At 45.2% G+C, this 17,587-nt stretch overlaps 2 protein-coding genes across 2 annotated transcripts; both read right to left on the minus strand.

Annotated features, from left to right (window-relative positions):
- Nucleotides 1-7,588: 7,588 nt before the first annotated feature.
- Nucleotides 7,589-8,436, minus strand: LOC112878729 (E3 ubiquitin-protein ligase EL5-like). Its single transcript, XM_025942940.1, has one exon. The coding sequence runs from the start codon at nucleotides 8,310-8,312 to the stop codon at nucleotides 7,773-7,775; it is 540 nt and encodes a 179-aa protein (XP_025798725.1). The 5' UTR covers nucleotides 8,313-8,436; the 3' UTR covers nucleotides 7,589-7,772.
- Nucleotides 8,437-11,962: 3,526 nt separating this feature from the next.
- Nucleotides 11,963-13,039, minus strand: LOC112902392 (E3 ubiquitin-protein ligase EL5-like). Its single transcript, XM_025971451.1, has one exon. The coding sequence runs from the start codon at nucleotides 12,882-12,884 to the stop codon at nucleotides 12,393-12,395; it is 492 nt and encodes a 163-aa protein (XP_025827236.1). The 5' UTR covers nucleotides 12,885-13,039; the 3' UTR covers nucleotides 11,963-12,392.
- Nucleotides 13,040-17,587: the final 4,548 nt, after the last annotated feature.

A 17,587-nucleotide genomic window follows, 5' to 3' on the forward strand; every position in this document is an offset into this window, starting at 1 on the left:
GGAGGACGACAGCTCTGCCTCGCAGGTCCTCACAAACGATGGACTGCTAGGCAAGATCCTCTTGCGCCTCCATTGCCAACTTGCTTAGTTTGTGTTGCGCTTACTAGCAAGCGCCGGCTTTGCAATGCCTCCAACCAGGCCACCATCCGTAGCTTCCGCTCACGGCAATCACCCCACCTACTTGGTTTGGTATCTATGTCCTGAGCGATGACTTCTCACATCCAGAGTTCATGCCACTACCTGGCGCCTCAAAGCCGGAACTCGTAGCAGCACTCCATCATGGGAACTTTGGTTTTGATGACTTGGATGCATTCTCAATGACCGCATCCTCTACGGATTCAGCCATCCTTCAACCTTCCCATTGGCCCCGCTATGCGAACCCCGTTGCGGTACCCTGGAGAAAACACCGTTGTGCTCCCACCGCACCCGTCTAGCACCTGGCCCCCTCATGCCACGCTCCTCACTAACGACAATGACTCATGCTACCGGGTTGACATCACGACAAAGGACCGGATGGTCTATGCGAGGGTATTTATCCTGCGGGCGGGCTCATGGAGCATCCAGTGCTCAACCTTATTGGCTAATCTTGCTAGGTCGCTGGAGAACATCCTCGAGGTGACTCTACTCATGAGTGGCACAATATACATATTGACTATGGCAGAATTACATCCTCACATTAGATCTAAATACTGCAAGATTCTCTATCATCAATCTCCCAGAAGGCATGCAATTTGAGTACCCCGGCAACCTTGTCCCTTGTTTGGAAACAACTTTGTTCTCCACCTTTTCCATGTGAATGGGGACAAGCTTACTGTCTGGCTCTAGAGGATGAATGACCGCTGTAGTGCTGGAAGCAGCGCCGGTAGGTGGGCCTGCTCGAGACATCTGGCCATCTCGTAGAGGAGTGTTGGGAACCGGCGGACGGGTAGGAGACTGTAGTGTCGGTGGTCGGCTTCGGGGACAATGTTGAGTTCATGTTCTTGGAGTTGGAAGAAACTGGCGCCATCGTGTACATGCATCTCTAGAGCATAAACGTGAAGAAGGTGTACCAGAGGCACCCAGACAATGATTTCCCTATATATACATGTTCTTCCGTTCATGATGGTTTGGCCTCCCATCTTCTCAGAACAATGAAGGGGGAAGGACTGCATCAAGAGTAGTCACCCAAGTGGAATAAGTTTCGTCATTGGACGATATGCCATCCTGGAGTTTTTGTTTACTTTCTTTAAATTTAACAGCTGGAGTTTATAGATTCAGGAAGCAGAAATTGAGCTATGCGCATTGTGAGTTTTCTGTTGTTCTGAACTATGAACAACTTTGCTTTAGTTTGGTTTTCCTTAAGGCTTTAGATGCATTAAGAAGTATTGTACGTTGATTTCGCCAAAAAATGTGCAAGTTTACTTTCTAATAGAGCAAACTTATGCATGTGGTAACTAACTAGAATTAACTTGTAGTGCAACGAAAAATAATCTCTCCAATGAGCCAGAGGCCAAGCTACACGGCCCCCCACTACTATGTGCCTTGATTTGAGTGGTCAGTGTAACCACCTGGCTAATCTCTGCAATGAGTCAGAGGTATATCAAAATGGGTCATTGTAAATATGCCCATTGATACGGTTAGCAACTGTAAATTGGCCATCAGAATTGATCAGTACAAGGTTTCCTGACTATTCAATGCTTAGTTCATGAATGAGAAGAACACAAAGGTGGAAATGAGGAAATGGCCACATGCCCACATAACAGAGACGGCACAAAGGCCTTTCTGGCTGCTATGCAGGCCTGGGCGCCATGCATATGCTGAGCTCAAGTTATGCACAGTGCTACATGAAACACCACTCGCTTAACACAGTACTTGCAAATGTTTCCTGGCCATGATATACCACCTGGCCTGGTCCTTCCAATCATTTCAATCCTAGTCAAACTTTGTCATTATTTTATTAAACTTAAATATCATGAACACGCTTGCTATTTAACATGCGCTGTTTGTGTCATACATATCTGCTTAGAAGAAGGAAAAACAACAGAAACAAAAATGTTGTCAAGAAAGGACATTTAATTTGCTTCAACCGTGAAGTCTCACCAAACTGATCGAAGCGCAATAAAAACATTAAGGGTTCGAATAAGTTTCCTGTTTTTGATATATAAAAAAACTGAAAACTGCTAAATACAGGAGCATTGATAAGCATGTCGACATATTGGAGTGTAGATGATGGCTAAGATTTGTTGCCTGGTATATATTAAACAAATAATCAGGCACCAGTGAAATGGCATCTCCCATCACTCTAAACTTCCGCTACCCTTTGACACAAATCACAGGAATGGTGTAATAGATAAGGAATCCTAGAGACTGCGTAGTATGAAGTAATAGATAAGGAATCAGTATATGAGGATTCGCTAATGAAGTAATAGATAAGGAATCAATACAAGAGATGGCAACTGTGACTAGCTACTAAACATCCCCAAACTATGTTGCTCTTGATGAAAAACGTGCCTAGGTCGTGGGAAAAAAAAAGCACTTGGGAAGGACCATCTGAATTATAATCAGAAAAAAAAAGAAGGAAGGCTACATCACGAATCACAGAACTCATCCTAAGCACGAACAAAAACGAGCGAAGCAAAAGAAAGAAAATTAGCCTGTTGCTACATGTAGAAATTTAATCTGAGTCCGGAAACTGTGCCGAGGAGGTACCCGGGATCATCTGACCTTAAAATTCTGATGGTGACAAGATCGCCACACGTCTTGACAAAAGTGTCACGAGAATTGTCCTACCTGAAGTGCAAGTCTGTATGTTCTCCTTGTAATGCGACATTAGTGATTTTCAAAGTAATTTGGGACACCAACACATCGCAATCTCAGACTCTCAGTACCACTTAGGTTCTGTTTGGATTCTCTCCAGCGAGTTAGCTAGCTAATTGATAATAGTCTTTTTTAGCTAGCTAAAGATTAGTTAACAACTAATTGCTAATAGTTAATATGAATAGAACATGCTACCCCTGTGTTTTTAGCTATAAGTAAAAAATTGGTTGTAGCTGTTAATAGTACTACTGAAAAGAGAACTGCACATACTCAGGTGCATGATATCCAAATGTTCCAAGAACCCTAGTTGAATGATGAAGTCGAGCTGCCATATCAGGAGCTTGGTTTGACAAGTCAAAATCAGCTATATTAGATACATCATCATCGAACAGAAGTACAGTGCTGGATTTGAAGTCCCTGTGTATGACATGATGCTGTGCTTTCTCATGAAGATATTCAAGGCCTTTTGCTGCTCCAACAGCAATTTTCACTCGTTGTGTCCAAGACAGGAAGAGATGCAGGATTGGCCGGCGGCGGGAGAGACGCAGGCGGTGAAACAGATGCGATGCAGAAAAAAAACTCATGGAACGAGCGTGCGCTGCGAGTAAATATGGCGGGACAAGTGACGGGTCCAGGGATCCGGGATCTCAAGCAGGCTCATTTTTTACTGACGTTTTAGATAGCCTAAGACCACACGTGGGTCAAACAAACGCCCTAGACCACACGTGGGTCAAACAAACGCCCTAGACCACACGTGGGTCAAACAAGCGCTCTCCTGGACCGTGACTTTCCCAAAACCGTCCAGGCCCACGGTCCCGACCAGCCGGACAGTCCGCTGGAGCCTCGGCCCGCGTCCCTGACTGAAGGGACGACTAAGGTCTAGGTTCGTATTATGGTTCCGACCTAAGACCAACCAAACTCCGCCACTCACGTGTCACTTTCCCCGACCGACGAGGTCGGGGACCGGCTAGACCTCGCACATCGACCGTCCCCGGCCAGGTGCTGAGGATAAGGATAAACGCACCAGAGTCAACTACCGTATAGGACCAACCACTCCCCCCACGGGGTTACAGTCCCTCTTACCGCCGCTGCAGGAGAATACTGTTTCACCTACCCGTCCTCGCGAAGGGACGGGACGCAACATTATCACGACACGGCGGACACGCCTCCATCACAACAGAGTGACGGGGTGTAGCGCTAGGGATGGAGCGTGACTACCGTACCGTACTTATCATCGCACGCTCACCCCGACCGACGGAGCATGATGCACGGGGACAAGATAAGACGGCCACCCCATGACGCAGGACTTGGACGGTGGTCTTCGGATGCCCCGACTAACAGAGCTGGTGGCCCCGACTGGCGGAGCTGACAACCCCGACCAGCGAAGGAAGGAACACTCTTCCTTTCTACCTCACTCTTTCTACCTTTATTTCCCCTGTAATGGGTGACCCTTTGGACTATAAAAGGGAGGGTCATCCGCCTAGGAAGGATAAGAAACCTAGATCTCGACAGATCTCGATCACACCACATCATCCACTCGCAAGCTTGTAACTCCCCAAACTCTCACGAGCACCTAGGCTCAAGCAATACAACCGACTGACCCCCGACTGGATGTAGAGCACGATTACCTGAACCAGTATAAATCTTGAGTTATTGTGTGCTAGGCCACATCCGATCACGACGCGCGATACACACTTCGAGTTGGTTTAGCTGCCGGTCATTTCCGGAATCGACAGTTTAGCGCCGTTTGTGGGGAGGACATCGTGCGCCAACTGTCCCAGGGATCAGATGGCCTTCGTCTCCGACACGTCTAGCCTCACAAGCCTGAGCGATAGGTTTTGCTTCGGCTCGTTGGAGTTTCCCATGGCCTCGCGCGTTGGACTGTGGGAACCCCCCGTCTTCACACCCTTCCAGGCCTTCTGCTTCGGAAGCCTGGACTTCGTCGCCGATCGTCTCGGCATGCTCCGTCTCCACGAGGAGGCCACTCTTCTGATGCCGCTTGAGGGAGATACTTTCTCGACGACCCGCTGGCTGATCTCGACACCGAGGCGCTTGCGCGGTGCATCGAGCTCATGCTCGGTGCCAACACTTCAGCGAGTGATGTGGACTTGCTCCTGTTCTTGCTGCGCAACTTCTTCTGCCAACTCTCCGGACGGACCCTGTTGTCCCCGCCACGCTCGCCGCGTGGACGGTTCCCATTTGGCCTCACAAACGCCACGAGCATGTACGCCAGGGAGCTCTAGAAGATCATGTCACAGCCCCCGCTCGCCACCGAGTTCGCGGGCATGACGGGGTATAGTCTTGCCTCATTCCATGACCTCTTCTCCGATGACGACCTCCTGAGCGAGGGTTCCAGTGTTGGCGACGTGTCGTCCTTTGGCTGCCCCGCGCTGCGGGAATGCACCATAGCGGATGTGCAGGGGCGATAGCCGGTCCCGGTGGAGACTGAGGACATGCACACCCCACCAGACCTGCGCGCACAGGCCCTAGCTAATGCCCAGGCGCATGGTGAGGACTAACGCCAGCGGTGGCAGCACCAGCCGCCGCCTGCGTCGTTGCGCCCCTGGCACAACTCCGAGCCGAATGCTTGTAACATTGCGGGCAGCGCGCAGGCCCGCGCCTGCCAAGTCTAGCAGGTCATCGTCGCAGATGCCAACGGCCCCCCGCGGTTTGCGCGGGCCGGGCAGAACATCGCCGCTGCAGCGATACTCCTGCACAACCTGCTCGAGCCTGCAGACCCTCAACAGCAGGAGCTCCACCGCAACATCCGAACGTTGGTGGAGCGTGCCGCCGTGCAGCAGGCGGAAAGCTCCGCGCCACACCACCAGCACGTGATCTCCTGACCAGGGGGGGTGGCAGGGTCGCAGCAGCCAAACCCCTCAGTCCACCAGCAACAAGGGCGTCCACCCTAGGCGGGTCGCGACGCTGCGGTTGTGCCGTGCCCTGACCCGGCGCCCGCCTCGCAGCGCCCCCCGTTCATGATCGGCTCGGGGCCAACTACGATGCACGAATCATCATCCACTCATGGCAACTAGCCCGCCGCGGCGCCGATATCGACCGGGCCACCGCGGACGAGGCTAATGCCCACCAGCCCGAGGGGGAGCACAAGGAGGCGCCCCCCAAGCGTGGCAACCGACCGTGCGATCAGGACAGCGACCAAAGCCCTAGTCTGGACGGCCCAGGCCCATGGGTCTTCGGTCGTCGCATCCAGAAAGCGCCATTCCCACCGTGCTTCCGACCGCCCACTACGTCTCCAAATACACCGGGGAGACGAACCTTGCTGTATGGTTGGAAGACTTCCGGCTCGCCTGTCAGGCTGGAGGAGCGGACGATGATTACTTCATCATCCAGTACCTCCCAATCTGTGTCGGGGAGTACGTTCAAGCGTGGCTCAAATTCTTACCGTCCAACAGCATCCGTAGCTGGGCAGAGCTCAAACATATCTTCGTTGGGAATTTCCAAGAGAGGTACGTGCGCCCTGAAAACTCATGGGACGTCAAGAGCTGCAAACAGGAGCGTGGCGAGTCCCTGCAGGACTACATCAGCCGGTTCACCAAGCAATGCAGTTCTCTCCCTTAGAATTTTTCCAACTATGTATGATTTTTCAGCTTAGTGATGGATGAGTGCAACAACTTTGATGGGCCCATTGTTGTTTTTGGCGCCTTTTGTTGGGTTGGTCCAGTCGTGTATCCACAACACAAAGTTGGGCCAAACCTTACATGGACATTCACAATATATTTGCATTTTAGATCATGAAGCCCAATCACCCAATGCATGGAATAACTGGCCCAATTATAATTACTGGAGATTATTTTCAGTTTACATATTAGAATTAGACCTTACTCCTGTCAGCTTACATTCTAGAGCAAGTTTTAATTCTAGAGTAAGTTTTAGAGATTAAATTTTAATTCTAAGATGACATGTTTCTAGAAACGAGGGATTAGATTTCTTTTTTCTTATAATTTACATGGCTGAGTTTTATAAGATCTGAAAACATTTTCAAGAGAACATGTGTAGAGGGATGCAGAAGCATCTTTCTAAGACAGGGTTATTCGCTTAACGGGCCACAGGGGCTGAAGTTGGGGATACTTTTCTAGAGCAATCACCCTCTTCCAAACAGGCCTTCAGTAGTTCTGCAATCGTTTCAGGACTATGGTAGGAGTAGTTGGGACTAACTGCTCCTTTATCCGAGACAGTCTTGTGAAGCTGACAGTTGGTTGCAATAATGAGCCAATGAGCACAAAATTTGTATGCACATTTGCTTACGTCCCTGTAAATTTCAAACAGTGCACGACAATTTGGATTGCTCTGCCTAGCTAAGGGAAACAATGAGATCATCCGATAGATGCTCATCTCCTTTGATGTTGAACTGCTCTCCACTAAATTACAAGAAGATAAAAAAGAAAATATTTCATTGACTCTGAAGATGGTTTTTCTCAAATTTTCTGTAACAGGTCAACCTCAAGAACCAACTAGACTGGCCTGACCATTTCAACCTCTTTCATCATCGCGGGGTTCACTTCCAAATACTAACTTCACAATATTTTGACATCCATAATGGATCAGAATTGGACAAATCATTCCTCGCAAAAAAAAAGAATTGGACAAATCACACACATAAAAAAACAAGTTAATAAAAATCGCATAATCAGGCATCACGTTACGTCCTAAACATCAGCAAACAGGCATACGTAGATCTTAGACTAGCAGCTGAGTTCTTAATGCAATAATTCGATAAGAATTCTAGTTCAACTCTACTCTCTTTCCTTCTTGATCGAAAGGCAGAGCTCCAGCCATTTATATCAAAAAGAAACAAATTCATATATGATTGTCAAGCAAAATTCATGTTCCAAACATTGAAACCAAACTTTTATACCTGACAATACGCATGTAACGCATACACTAAATCTTACTTGATTAGTACACAAAACGGTGTGTTATTTCACATTTTCACTGACTAACTGCGATGCTTGCATTTACACCGGAGGCGCCAGGTCCTTTGAAGACGGCTCCTTGGTTGGCTCCACGGCGGCCCTGCAGAGGGGACACGTGGAGTGGGAGCGGAGCCACATGTCGATGCAGCAGACGTGGAAGAGGTGCGCGCACGCCGGCAGCCGCCGCACCGTCTCCCCCTCCTGCACCAGGTTCAGGCACACCGCGCACTGCGCCCACCCGCGCCCGCTGCCGCTGCCGCTTCCCTCGCCGCGGCCGGCGCCGCCTGCCACCAGGCCCCTGCGGAACACGAACGACGGCAGCGCGGCGACGGCGGAGGGGGTCAGCCCGCCGTCGCCGTCGTCGTCGCCGCCGTGCAGGAAGAAGGGCCGGGCCGCCACGTACACGACCGTGCCCCCGGCGCGGCGGCGGCGGCAGCACAGGCACTCGCAGAGCACGATGATGAGGATGGAGACGGCGGTGGCGCAAAAGCCGATGCCGAGGAGGACGAGCGTGTCGTGGGTGCTGTACCCGCCCTTGTCCGTCGAGTAGGGCAGCGAGTTGGTGCTGGACGACAGCGACATGGCTCACCTCGAGGCTGGCTGTACCTTCTGCAGCACGGTGCTATGGATGGTGCCGGTATCTTGGATTCTTGGAGAGCGAACTAAATTTGCTTGCCGACGGCTATATATATAAGCCGCGCAAGTTGGGCGACGAAACATTTTTAATTTTTTGCCTTGAAGTTCATGGATGTGATTAACGATAATAGCAGATTATGTCAAGGAAACTTTGTTTAGTTGAGAATACACACACCCTGCGGCGCATGCAGCTTGTTTGCCCACGGTATTGGAATTGACTTCAGAATTTGTAATTCCCCCATTATATGGTACGAAATGATGAGCTAGTTTACAAATTATTTTGCTTTTGTTCAGTCAAATAATTGGCGATCACAATGGGCCAAATTTCTCTGTTAGAATTTGAGGGGCATTTCTCTTTTGTTTCAGGAGCTAATTAGAAAGTAAAACACAAATTCTGAACTACTTTAACATGAAAATAGACATGGACAGCTACCCTATTCAGTTTGTGCAGTTAAACTGTGACTCAAATTATTCAGAGAAACTATTTCTACAAGGCGAGTTGCTAGGTCACTTCGAACTGCAGCAGAGTGAAGAGCACAGGTCTCGTAAATCCGGATTGGTCGAATCATAAGGAAAAGCTTCCCGCGAGTGCACAACGGTAAAGGTCAAACCGTGCGCGTATCTTGCCTGTTCTTGCGTCCATGCTCCCGTACGTGCGTCACGGATAACCCAGTCACCAACTGGAATCTCCACGCACGGATAACTTAGGTGCGTGTGAGAAATCTTTTCCGAGATCCAAGTCCATGTCACTCTTCCCGTTTGCACTGCGCAAGTGCTGCGTCGTGCGCTGGTTGTTTAAGGGTGTTCGATGGCCGGCTCTGGCTCTTCCTCCAAGTTGGCAGCCAGCATCTGATTAATAACAATGCACCTTGCTGAGCTCTGACAAAAACCGGTGACAGAAACTGATGTGGCGGCTGTATGTTAGTTTAGCATGAGATGAGTGAGAAGGAAAAAAATATAAAGATTCATGCTAAACTAACTGGGGGTAATTTTTCGGCCCAACGTGTGATGTTGATGTGATCAGCCCAAGCAAGGTGTGTGCAGAAAGGGAACGGCCCAGGAAACTGTTGAAGCGGTCTCGTCGGCCCAAATATAAATAAGCTTCCGATTTTAGGGAGGAGGAAGAGCTTTTGGGTTTGGAAAAACTTCTGCAAATGGGATAGAACGCATAGCCAGTTTGGTGGTACACCGTGGCAGGAAGGCATAAGGACCATGAGTTTGATAAGCAGGACAAGGTTGATCCTTTGGCAGGGATTAGGAAATTATTAGTAGGAGAAGAAAGAGGAGAAAACTCCCTATGTGGAAATGAACTCACAATATGTCAGGACCTGAGGGTGCTAGCTACCATGTCCATCTTGGTAGGGATGGGAATATAAACGTGGATATCCGAAATATCCGATATCCGGTTAAATATAATATGGATATCCGTATCCGTATTCGAATTTAATGTGGTAGTAGAGTGGATACATCTGAATCCTATTTTTATTGTTTTTCTCTATTCGATTCCACATCCTATCTGACATTATCCGTATCCGTCTTCAGTAGAACTATTTAAAAAGTTATATTTATTTTCATAACCAATATTATTAATTTTTAATAAAAATTATAAGAATATTAAATTTACTTGTAAATATTCTTATTTTATCTATTTATCGGTGAAATTAATTTTATAATTTTTCACTATATATTAATTAAAAATATTTGTATATTTATTCAAAATATATTTTTATTTCTAATTTTATTTTTTTATATATTTATTTATTAAAATATTTGTTGATAAATAAGCTATCTTTGTTATATTGTCATACTTTAGTTTGTACATATATAACTATTTTATATTCTAAAACTATCAATAAAGAAAATAGTTAAATGTTAGCCTATATATTGAGTAAATATCCAAATTCGAATCCGAATCCGAGACATCCGTTTTGCATTTGGATTCGAGAATATCCGAATTCGTATCCGTAGTCGAGTTAAAATATGGTAAAAAGTGCTATCCAAATCCGATTCTATGCGTATCCGATCCGTTTCCATCCGTACATCTTGGTACAACCAAGTCATATACATGTCTGATGTTACGTATTTCGTATTCGTATCTAGCATTATCCGTGCCTGACTCTGAATCAAGGGGAAAAATGATTCTATATATAGGAAGGCCGACGATGTTCATCATTATACCAACTATTGCGCATATTTACCTACAGCAGCAAAGAAGCACTTACATCATCATCATCATCATTGTAACTAAATCGGGGGCATCTACATTTATGTATCCACCCGCTGCGCCTCCACCACCACACTACAATATGTGAAGTTCCCCTCCATGTATCCACCCGGCATAAAAGCAGCTTGTGCTGATATAGTCATCTTTGGTCAACACTTATTGTTCTATCCTAATTCCTAAACACACGTTAGTTGATGAATTTGTGTAATAAAATGATGACACCAGAATTTATATTAAATAGGCAAATTCCTATATGATATTTATTCTGTTTTCTTTCGGAAGGATCTCTTGCAGATATTAATGCCACTGTCTAATGAGTACTTGGTTGTTGGCAATTGTGATGGATGAAGTGCTTCCATCCAGTTCGGCGCTGTCCACATGGTTTAGGGGTTCTGGAGGGCTAAATTTTAGCTCCGTTGAATCTTGTCATTTAGTACTAAATAAAGTTTACAAAACTAATTGTAGAATCTCTAGGCTAATTCGCGAGACGAATCTAATGAGGTATATTAATCCATGATTAGCGGATGGTTACTGTAACATCACTGATTAATTAGGCTAATTAAATTTATCTCGTGAATTAGCATCCATCCATGCAAAAAGTTTTGTGAAAAGATTTCATTTAATACTTCTAAATAATAAGATTCTTTTTACGTGATGGGGCTAAAGTTTAGCCTTTTTCGGAACCAAACAGGATCTTTTTGGAGCAGCTAGCTTGAGATTCCGCACAAACTGCTCCATCAAACTGAAAGAACTACAGAACAGTGACAGCAAATATGCAACAATGACACAAGATATTTTAGGCATTGGTCCATTTAGTTCGCCACGAAATTCTGAGATCTTTCAATCTACGCGCAGCACAAAAGTTTCATTGTGTTTTTAATTTTAATTTGCATCATTTGTTGAGTGGAAATGATATTATCTGTGGCCAAAAAGGAAATTATCACCATTAATGGTTAGGGCTTGGTTGTAAGACGTATTTCAATTTTAAAAAGCCAAAAATTTACCAATTTTGACCAATAGTTAGTCAAATTATATACATATATGTTTAGTGCACAAAAGTTACATCACTAGATTCATATTCAAAGGAATTTAAAGATGAATGGAGATTCTTTAGCTAGAAATTAAGAATATATTAATGAGGAATTAAAGGTCAAAATCTACCGAGACTTTCTCCTATAACAAAATACAGCCCACATTGATAGAGTAGGTAACAGGTATTATAAATCGAGATGTTATATGGTCCAGTGTCAAGTGACACCATGAGTTACAAGAACACAAGTTCTAGATGAGGACATCACAGATGGACATGTAGCAATAAGACAGAAGTATCCATTTCACAGATTACTTCACATTGGCTACCGTCAAATCAGGGTAAATGACAAACTAAAATTATTGTTCTTGTATTATCCTTTACGATAGATATAGATCCTTACAATATCCTCCCACAGCTGACCAACGTTGCCACCATTTCATCACCATCCTGTATTTTTTACACTCCAATCTAATCCAAATCCTTATCTGATCGAGTTCCTTCGTCTCCTGATCTAGACACACCTTTTATATAATTATATTTCGATATGCATCTTGCATCCATGATTGCAGATTATAAAAATCGCAAAACCAAGCGCATTAAAAAAAACCCAATCAGATGGCTAAAAAAATCTTAAATTCTAGCATCAAAATGGAACTATGTCTGTCTAGCTCCCTAGCTAGCATGTACAATTTCTGAGACGTCGATGTCATGGAGGGAAACAAGTTGAGCTAGAAGCCGGCGTCTGATCCTGGTTCGGCCGGCGGCGAGCTCAGACTTTCTCCGCGGCGGCGGCGGCCTCGCCGACGTCGCGCCGGCAGAGCGGGCAAGTGGCGTGGGAGCGCAGCCACAGGTCGATGCACTCAACGTGGAACAGGTGCCCGCACGCCGGCAGCAGCCGCACCGTCTCCCCGTCCCGAAACACGGCGAGGCAGATCGCGCACTGCGCCCACCCGGCGGCGGCGGCGGCGCCCCTCCGGTACGCGAGCATGGGGATCGCCGAGAGAGCGGACGGCGCCAGCCCGCATCGGTCCCTGCCGTTGGCGGCAGCGGCCCCGGCGCCGCCGTTCGCGCCCACGGCGGCGGCCGCGTACCCGTTGGCGATGGCGCGCCGGAAGCAGACGGCCACCGTGAGGATGATGAGGCTGGAGGCGCAGGCGAGGCAGACGAGAACCACCGTGTCGCACATCCGGTAGCTGCCGCCGCCGGCAACCTCCAACGCGTCCGCCGCCGCGGCGGTGGGGCCGTAGGAGAAGGACGACATGGCCGGGCGGCGTGGTGATTTGTTGCCTTGTTGGTTGGTGAGGCGCCGCAGTCTGGGCCACCGTGAGCCGCCCTAGTGGCGGCCCTTGGGTTTAGTAGACACGGGCTTTAACTTTTGAGCGTCTGATACGGCCTTTTTTCCCTCCAACACGGGCACTTTACCAATTTGTCATTTTTTTTACTTTGCGTTTATCGTCACAGAAAAAACGTGGAAATATGCTAATATCTCTGGTCATCACGAATACTTCCAAATTCTAAGGCTGAAATTTTTCACAATACATAGGTTGAAAATTTTTGAAATTATACGAGCAGAATTGTTGAGAAATACACTACCATAATTCAATTTTTTTGCAACATAAAATAACGACCGAAGCTACGTAATGTTTACTAACTGCGACTTGAGTGGGAACCATCTTTGTTCCAACAGACACGCTTCAAAAACATGAGTGAAAAAAAAAGAAGTATTTCGATTACCAAATATGTGCACAACTAAGTCTGTAGTACTGCATGCATCTAAAAAAAAAATCTGTACTGCATGTTTTTCAAAAAAAAAAAGTTTGCACTGCATGCACATTCAGAATTGTCATGTTTCAATATTGTCATATTTGCACATCGATACATACTAGAAGCATCTTTCTTCTGCGGACAAGGTACCTGCGACTGCGATGTCCTGAAAAAAACGGAAGATATGATGTGACTTGATATATGGATGGATTTAGACATTTGTTTAATACAAGTATAAGCCCATGGGCTGTGTATCAGCATGCATGCAGTCGATACCGGCCGGAGCATTACTCCTGGATTAGCAGTTTCAGTTCGTGCCAACTACATAGCCAATAGGGAACTGAAGCTGCTTGTGCAAGTTGCAACATATACACATAAGGGTCAGGTGTAGGGATCAAAATTTCAATGAAATTACGTTGAAATGTTGCGAATTTCATGATTTTGTTGAGGAATGAAAAAATAATAATTTTGGTAAAAAACTTAGGTAAATTTGAGTCAAAGTGTTTTTTATATACATTGCAGAAGCTTAGCTGAACACCCACCCTCTCTACTATAAGCAGGAGAGCGTTAGTTTGATTCTAAGTCTGGACACTATTTTTGCAAGAGTCTGATCCAGACTTTGCGCACTAATTAATTCCTTATTTTTACTTCCACTAACAAATGAGGTCCACCCACTTTATGATTTTTTTTAAAAAAATAATAGAATGGTGCATTTAAGTCCCGTTTGACGTAGCTTATGCCAAAACGGCTTCATCAGTGAAGCCAAAACTGGTGAAGCTAAAAAAAAATCTAACTCCATCTAGCTCCTAGTTCATTTTAGCATGGGTTTATAAAACAGCTTCACGCTACAATGTCTCGATTTACATGAAAAAAGTGAAGCTGAAACCAAAATAAACCATCTCCATTTGGTCTGTGGCCACCAAACCATTAATAAGCTGCACATTTGAGAAAGTGTTTAACTAAACAAATACCGGATTTCACAAAAATGCATTGATTTTGATGGAGGAAAAAGTTTAAAAACAAAATTGGAAACCTCTAGGACTCACCCACACCTATTTGATTTCTAGCTAAGCTTTTAAGATTTTTTTTCTCTCTAAAAAGTTGTGGATTGTTGCTTTTCTTTTCAATATAATAGTAGGTGTGCACCTCACTTATTGTCTCAAAATGAATCTGCAATGGTGAACTTCAGATGGTTTGATGTTATTCTCGTAGTAAAAAAAGTCTACAAAATGAATCTCTACTGCCAAAACCGACATGATTGTTATTGTCACTACTTGCTGACAATGGTGGAGATACCAGTGGTAGCCCCAAGTAGTGGCCCTTGCATGCTTCTTTCTGCTTTATGCCCTCGCCCCTTCTCCAGTAACCATCCTCCTAGAACCCTAGCTTTCTACCCCAACTAGATCAGCGAGTGTAGTGGCTAGATCTAAGAGATGACCGTTGTATGTGAAAAGCGGTTGCGAAAACGGTATGTGTGGTGGCCGTTGTGCCTAAGCCTCTATTGAGCTTATACCAGCTTGTTGAGGAGGTTGGGACTTTGTTAATAAAGATTCTCACTAAGAAGTAAAAAAGACTAGAAAACATGGTGAGTGTGCGCACCGTGTTTGCTAGTGTTTGCGTCTGCAATAAAAGAAGTAGAAACCATGGTGAAATGACAGGGTAAGCTCCTGTCCTCTCCATATGTAAATAATAGTGACGCCGCACCATACGGAGTGCCATGCTTCAACTGGATCAAAAATCATTGCTACCGTCCACAATTCCTAATCATTTTTCTCTCAGATAACCATCCCCATCCCTCTGTCCATACCTAGCACCAGGTATACCTCTGACAGTGATATACCTCCATGCTTCATCTATCCCAGCATGAGGCAGCACCAGGGCCGGCACCAAAGAAGCTGGGAGGTGGTTATCCCAAAGCTGAGGTCATGGATTTGAAATAGAGGTTGACGCCAAAATTTGGCTTGGAGAATTAAATTTTGATAATATTTTGCTGAGGTATGATTGGAACTAGCAATAACATTATTGAAACTCTCCGGAAGTTAGAAGCTTGAAAATAAAGTGCTAAATCCATGAAACATTCGTGCTAAACTGTCTCTCCTCTCCTCTTAATGAAAAACGCGCTCAGGCGCGGTCGCTAAAATAGAAAATAAAGTGCTAAATTGTTCTTGAAGAAAATTCTCTTATGCATACAACATACCGCATATACAAATTCCCATGTAACTCTCTAGAACTGCCTAGCTGAAATCTGCTGAAACTTGACCGGTATCTAAAACCCACTGAAGATAACATGCAACCGTTGGTTGGTAGCCGCCTTTCCACATGACCACATCCATACACTTCAGGTCGTTGTCCAAACCTGATCTATCTATGCTGCAAGTTTCGACGCCACGTATGGTTGTACGCCCTTATTAGTTGTGTCTCCATCGTATAAAATAACTCTTGAGACGTGACACCTTACGTGCAGAGAATGAAACCTAGAATTGATGGATCCATTTTATCTTCTTCAGAAGTACCCCTTCAGACTCGTGTACGACTGCTTCACGTTCAACAGCCACTGCGAAATAAATTTGGTATCCTGATCCCATCGTACGTAGGTCAGGCGTCAAAGAACAAAGGACCACCGAGTCCATCCGGAAAAGGAGATCATGCCACTTTAACAAAAGGATAATGAGGCCTATTCCAGTTTAGTTCATTTTCAGTATGCGCCAACATCTAACATTCTAACATTCCATCCGTTGCCAAAATAAAAAACGAACCTGCACCAACATCTATAAAATTTGCATAATTAGCCAAAGGCATATGAACAGATAGATCGATCCGCTTTATATATAGTCAACAAGATAATGTTTGGATTCCAACTAAAACAATAGTCGACAACAGGATAATGCAACATGGCGTGCTCATGTTTTTTTTTTGATGGGAGGCATGCTCATGTTTCAAATTCAAGATATGTATTCTTAAATAAATGAGTAGTTTGTCATCTTTGTGTTTGCCTTCCCCCATCTTATTGGTGCAAAATCTACATAATCTGACGCTCAAGGGCAAAGACTTCCGGTTGTCTATTAGCTGATCGAATCACAGCTTGGCTACGGTTCTAGCTGCTCAAAACGACATCGTTTGGGGAGAACTAAGTTCAGATAAATAAAAATGATCAAGATGTTGATCTATTGTGCTTTACCTTCGATTAGTACATCATGAAGGTGTTGTAACTCGTGATATTTCCTCGTACAGAATTTTGCAGTCGGCAGAACTGCAGAATATCTGCACCCTTGAGTAGCTTTCAGCTTCACCTTTTACCATTGGAGACCAGTTTCATTGTTCCAGTCGTCCAGAGAATGAGAGACCATGAGCAGGTGTGTGCTCATGGGGTGTTCCTTGTGGATAGGCATCATGTTATTGTCCACTTGCTCTGGATGCCTCTGGCCCAGTTCTGCCTAATTCTCTTGTCCCCATCATCACTCAAAAAATATTTTGCCCAGTTTCTTGCAATCTTGGCAAATCTGTACAATTCCACGAGCAACTTCAACAGGATGAAGAATCCGGAGGCGCCGCCGCAGGGATGGTAAAGAGAAATACAGAACCCTTCTGATGACTACAATATTTCACAGATTAAAAAATACCAAAGGCCCTAATCACCCCTAAGTGAACCTGTTCTTCGATAATTGTTTAGGACTTAATTCAGAGTAATCAAGGGCACAACCATCATTATGTCTTTGATATGGCCGGCCTTGTTTATTGTCTTTCATTTTTGTCGACACTCTAAATTATCTATAATATGTTTATGTCATTTTTAAAGTTATTGGTATTACCACCCTACGAGAGGGGGTCAACCTCGGATTTGCTAACACGCACAATACTAAGCTTTACACTGAGTCTGTGTCATATTAGTTGGACTAAAATTTTATTAAAAAAATAAAAGCAAATGAACTAAATAAAAAAGTAATTTTATAAAACCATCTGAACATTATAGGTCCTTGTAAAAATGCATGTTAAATCTAGTTTATTTGAAAGTCACCGATCCAGCCACCCCCCCCCCCCCCCACCAAAAAAAAACCCTCACTAGCTCACTTCCCATAACACATAACAATAAAAAAACAAACCCGAATGCAATTAACGATAATCCCACTATATTACTATGGAGCTATCGATGATCGGGTCAATCTAAAGCTCCAAATCTATGTGCCTTTTTTTCCCAGATCC

The sequence above is a fragment of the Panicum hallii genome, chromosome 1 (assembly GCF_002211085.1).
Source record: "Panicum hallii strain FIL2 chromosome 1, PHallii_v3.1, whole genome shotgun sequence".
NCBI classification, from domain to species: domain Eukaryota; kingdom Viridiplantae; phylum Streptophyta; class Magnoliopsida; order Poales; family Poaceae; genus Panicum; species Panicum hallii.

Coding starts and splice junctions, on each gene's coding strand:
- LOC112878729 (XM_025942940.1), bottom strand. CDS start 8,312: ATGTCGCTGTCGTCCAGCACCAACTCGCTGCCCTACTCGACGGACAAG.
- LOC112902392 (XM_025971451.1), bottom strand. CDS start 12,884: ATGTCGTCCTTCTCCTACGGCCCCACCGCCGCGGCGGCGGACGCGTTG.